Source organism: Monopterus albus, unplaced genomic scaffold, assembly GCF_001952655.1.
Source record: "Monopterus albus unplaced genomic scaffold, M_albus_1.0 scaffold134.1, whole genome shotgun sequence".
Lineage (NCBI taxonomy): Eukaryota > Metazoa > Chordata > Actinopteri > Synbranchiformes > Synbranchidae > Monopterus > Monopterus albus.
In genome coordinates, this window is record NW_018128014.1 from 3,081,164 (window position 1) to 3,085,118 (window position 3,955).

At 44.3% G+C, this 3,955-nt stretch overlaps 1 protein-coding gene across 1 annotated transcript in view; it reads right to left on the minus strand.

The window, feature by feature from the left end:
• Positions 1–3,955, minus strand: part of ptprb (protein tyrosine phosphatase receptor type b) — a 43,334-nt gene that overhangs the window by 23,045 nt on the left and 16,334 nt on the right. Inside the window, 4 exon segments of the mRNA XM_020613430.1 lie at positions 759–1,040; positions 1,130–1,295; positions 2,636–2,736; positions 3,097–3,247. Coding sequence (XP_020469086.1) covers positions 759–1,040; positions 1,130–1,295; positions 2,636–2,736; positions 3,097–3,247 — 700 coding nt within the window.

The following is a 3,955-nucleotide window of genomic DNA, read 5'->3' on the forward strand; positions in this document are numbered from 1 at the left end:
GCAGGTTGCTTATGGTCAAGGATAACTAGATAGAAAGTTGATGACTGTTAGAAGACAGGATGTTTAATATTATTATTATTCTGACGTGTATAACTGTAGTCATAGCCATAATATTTTCTTATGTTTAATGTCATGACATGTCACTAGAGGTCGTGTTAGAATGTTTTAGCTAAACACCACATAATCAACAGACAATAACACATTCTTCTTCATGCTCTTACTAATGCTCTGGCCAGCTGCAAACCTGGCAGTGGGAGATGTCACGGTTTGGCGTTCCTGTGTAGAATGGGGCTAGCCCAACCAAAGTGATATAATGTATAGGCCTGTTGTGGTTCGGGGTCTTTCATCTTTCAGCTGCCTGCGTGCATGTTGGAGGTGCAAGATACCTGAGCATGTAATGTTAATTTTTATCTGTGTTCATGAAATAAATCAGCACTGTTTTGAAGTTACTTGGACTGCTTCTTCTCAGAGTTAGCATGGTGAAAAGTACCGGGTCCCAACAAGCCAAAACCCTTGCTGACAGACTGTAATTAAAAATGGATTCAGAGCCAGAGAGTGTTTGTGTTCTCATTTGATATTTAATTCTTCTGTTCTGTTGCCCTCTAGTGGTAAAAAGGGAAATTTAAAAGTACACTTCCTTTATAAAGACAAAGATTCAGCACCACAGTGAAGGATATCTGTTAGACACTAGTGTTCCTCTATCATTGTGTCAAAAGTTTATTTATCATGCATCTCAGAATGATTCTGCTTTCACCTACTTGTCCTGACGCTCCTCTGGACTGGCTGGCTGCTGACTCTGGGCCCGCCCACAGCCCCTCCGCCACTAAGAGTCATCACAGTGAAGTTGTACTGTCGCCCTGGAAACATCCCACCCACGACACACCAGGTCAGGTGAGTCTGCATGATGGACAGGCGGTCTGGAGGGGTCCACTGAATACTGAAGTTATCGTAGTCTCCATAGGTAGGACCGGACCACGACAGCTCTATTGTCTCATTAGTTGAGCCTTGTTTGACAGACAGGTGGGTGGGCGGCTCTGGAGCTGGGAGTGGGAAAAACATCAACCATGGATAACCAAACTATGAAAAACACCACTAACCACAACAAAAGGAACTGTTTAATGTAACTCACAGGTGCGTCCGAAGGTTGAGACATTATTGGTCAGTTCCCCGCTGTGTGTGACAACCTCAGCACGATACAGCCTGCCAGGGATCAGCCCATAGAACATGTGACTCTTGTGCTCCACCCCCAGCATCTGAGTTCCCAGAGTGGCCCCCGAAATGTCATACAACACCACCTGAAATCACACGAAGGCAACAACAACATTAGCTGCTTTAGACTACATTAGCCAGTGTGCTAATGTTTTGTTTTCTGTGTTTAAAACAAAGATTTATTAGTGCTCCATTTTTTTCAGTCAAAAACAAACTTGATTTTGAAGCAAAATATTAGCAGAGGAGCTCTCTAGGCTGAGACTGCAAGACTTAGCTGACTTATTCAGGTGATGTTAGGCAGGAAGAGCCAATAAAATATTACTTATAGCATCCTAAGGTATCATTCCCATAGTACTGTTATAGTCAATATTAAATTCTAATTAGCTCTACTCCAGGATATAAACTAACATCTCGTGGAGCCTGGACATTTTACATCACAGCTCATAAGTCAAAAACACCTGCATCAGGGCTATACGATTCATCGTTTTGTTAGCGTGATTTAGATCCCTGTGCAATCTCAGCCTCATGTGACAATGATTCTGCCCTGTTTTGCATTAGCAAGGAGATGCCTTGTATCAAAGCAAGTGCTCCCATTAACCAAAATCAGGAATGTATTATATCGCCTGATGAGCTGTGGACAGGAAGACCAAGTCAAAAACACATACAACATGTTTGACATGATGAAAGACATTCTGTGCCGTCCTGCCACTATTTTTCAAATGTTGTGCTTCCTGTCCTGCGCACCCAGTGCTGACTATCAGTAGAGGCAGCAGTAAGTCACTTTGCAGTTATTAGTTAATGCAGCTTAGTGAGAAAAAGGGAGCGCTTAGATTGATGCAAGGGATCTCCCTGCTAATGCAAACACTGTCGAATCATTATCACGTGAGATTGCGATGGCACCGGGATCTAAATCATGCTCACAAAATGATTAATCATGCAGCCCTAACCAGCATTACTGTTTTTATCCACTTTAAGTCAATACGTTGAACTTGATGAGCCTCAGCTCTGGCTTTGGTCTCCACCACCTGCTGAGGGAAACCTCTGGCTCTGTAGCTGCTAAATGCTCTGCTGTGTTCCCTAGCTGGTCTCTGACTGGCTCTGTCTGCTGGTTGCTGCTGAGCAGGTCGTGGCAGTTTCTATTTTCAACATTGTATGAGCCGCTGAAATGTCCAGATTGCAGGTGGTGCTGTATGTAACCTCACCGTCCTGGTTCTGAGAGAAGATTCAACTTTCCAAGCTGTGACCCGCCCATCTTTACATTGTTCCTCAACTGAGCTGTAATTTCAGTCACTGTGTAGTCGTCAAAACTTAACTTTGGGCTCAGTGTAATGTGACAACCTCCTCATCATGTAGCAGCAGTGTGTTATCTTCTACGACATTTTGACCAAATCTAATGAATGCCAGCCTCTCCCGTCTGTCAGCTTACCTCATAGCTGCTCCACCTTCCCTCGCCGTGCTGCCAGCTGACCATCAGCCGGTTCGTTTGCCCTGAACTCTGAACCTGAAGAGACGAGACTGGAGATGGGACTGCAGAGCAGAGAGAGACATGAAAAGAAAGAGAAAAGTGAAGAGGGCAAAAGGGAAATATAAAAAATACAGGAATATCTTAATGGAGAAGCAGGGAAAGAAGGAAAACATGAAGGATGAAAACAACAGAAAACAAAATGTGAGGGGTGTTGGGTGGACAGAGAAGAAAGAATGAGGAGCAAATGATGATGGGTAAAGAAGAGGAAGAGAACAACAACTGATGAAGAGGAACGAAGGTAAGAAAACACAACAACATGACAAAACAGGAGAACTGAATGAAGCCGCTCTGGTAGGAGAAAAGGAAGATGCAGCAGTTATTACATCAGATATATAAATGTTGGTGTGGACGTAGCGACTGACCGGTCCGGGCGAGCACAGCCGAGTCGCTGCTCATGCCTCCGCTCCAGCTCACCACCTGCAGCCTGTACAGACGTCCCGCTGTCAGGCCAGAGAACACACAGCTGTCTGCAACTGGACCGACCTTCTGCAGGTCCACCAGCTCACCCGCAGCCTGAGGACCACACATGCACTCAGAGCTCAGTTCATTAGGAACACCTACTGTAGCTCAGTCACTCTAACTGCAGTCAATCCTGATGATGATGCTCACTTTGTGTTCGGACCGGTTCACAGAGCTGTGAGGCTGCAGTTTGTGCTGCTGTTCAGCTGGACTGTGCTACAGTGGAGTGCAAAAGTTCATGTCCCTTCACCTTGAAATGGCAAAAAAGATTTTTTTTTCCTCCTCAACATAATATTTAATGCACATTCAGCTAGTGCAACTGTTCCTTCATCAAAAGAAGTAACAAGAATGGTCAGGCAGGGTATAAAAAGAAAGTTGTAGTAAAATAATGAAAATATCAGTGGCAAAGTGTGCATCACCCTTTATGAAATGTTTTCCAACACTCTGTACACCCTCCCTAACTTAGCGGCAACAGGAATACAAGTTAAGTGTAGCCTGCACAAGTCTGGACTGTTTGGGAAGCAGGAAGCCATCACTTACTTCCAGACAAGGCAGCAGGCTTGGAGTTCGTTAAGGAGCAAGATCATGTGGTCTGGTGAGACCAAAGTTTTATTATTTGGTCATAATTCACACAGGTACAGTGAGGAACAGAAGTATTTGAACACCCTGCGATTTTGCAAGTTCTCCCACTTAGAAATCATGGAGGGGTCTGAAATTCACATTGTAGGTGCATTCCCACTCTGAGAGACAGAATTAAAAAAA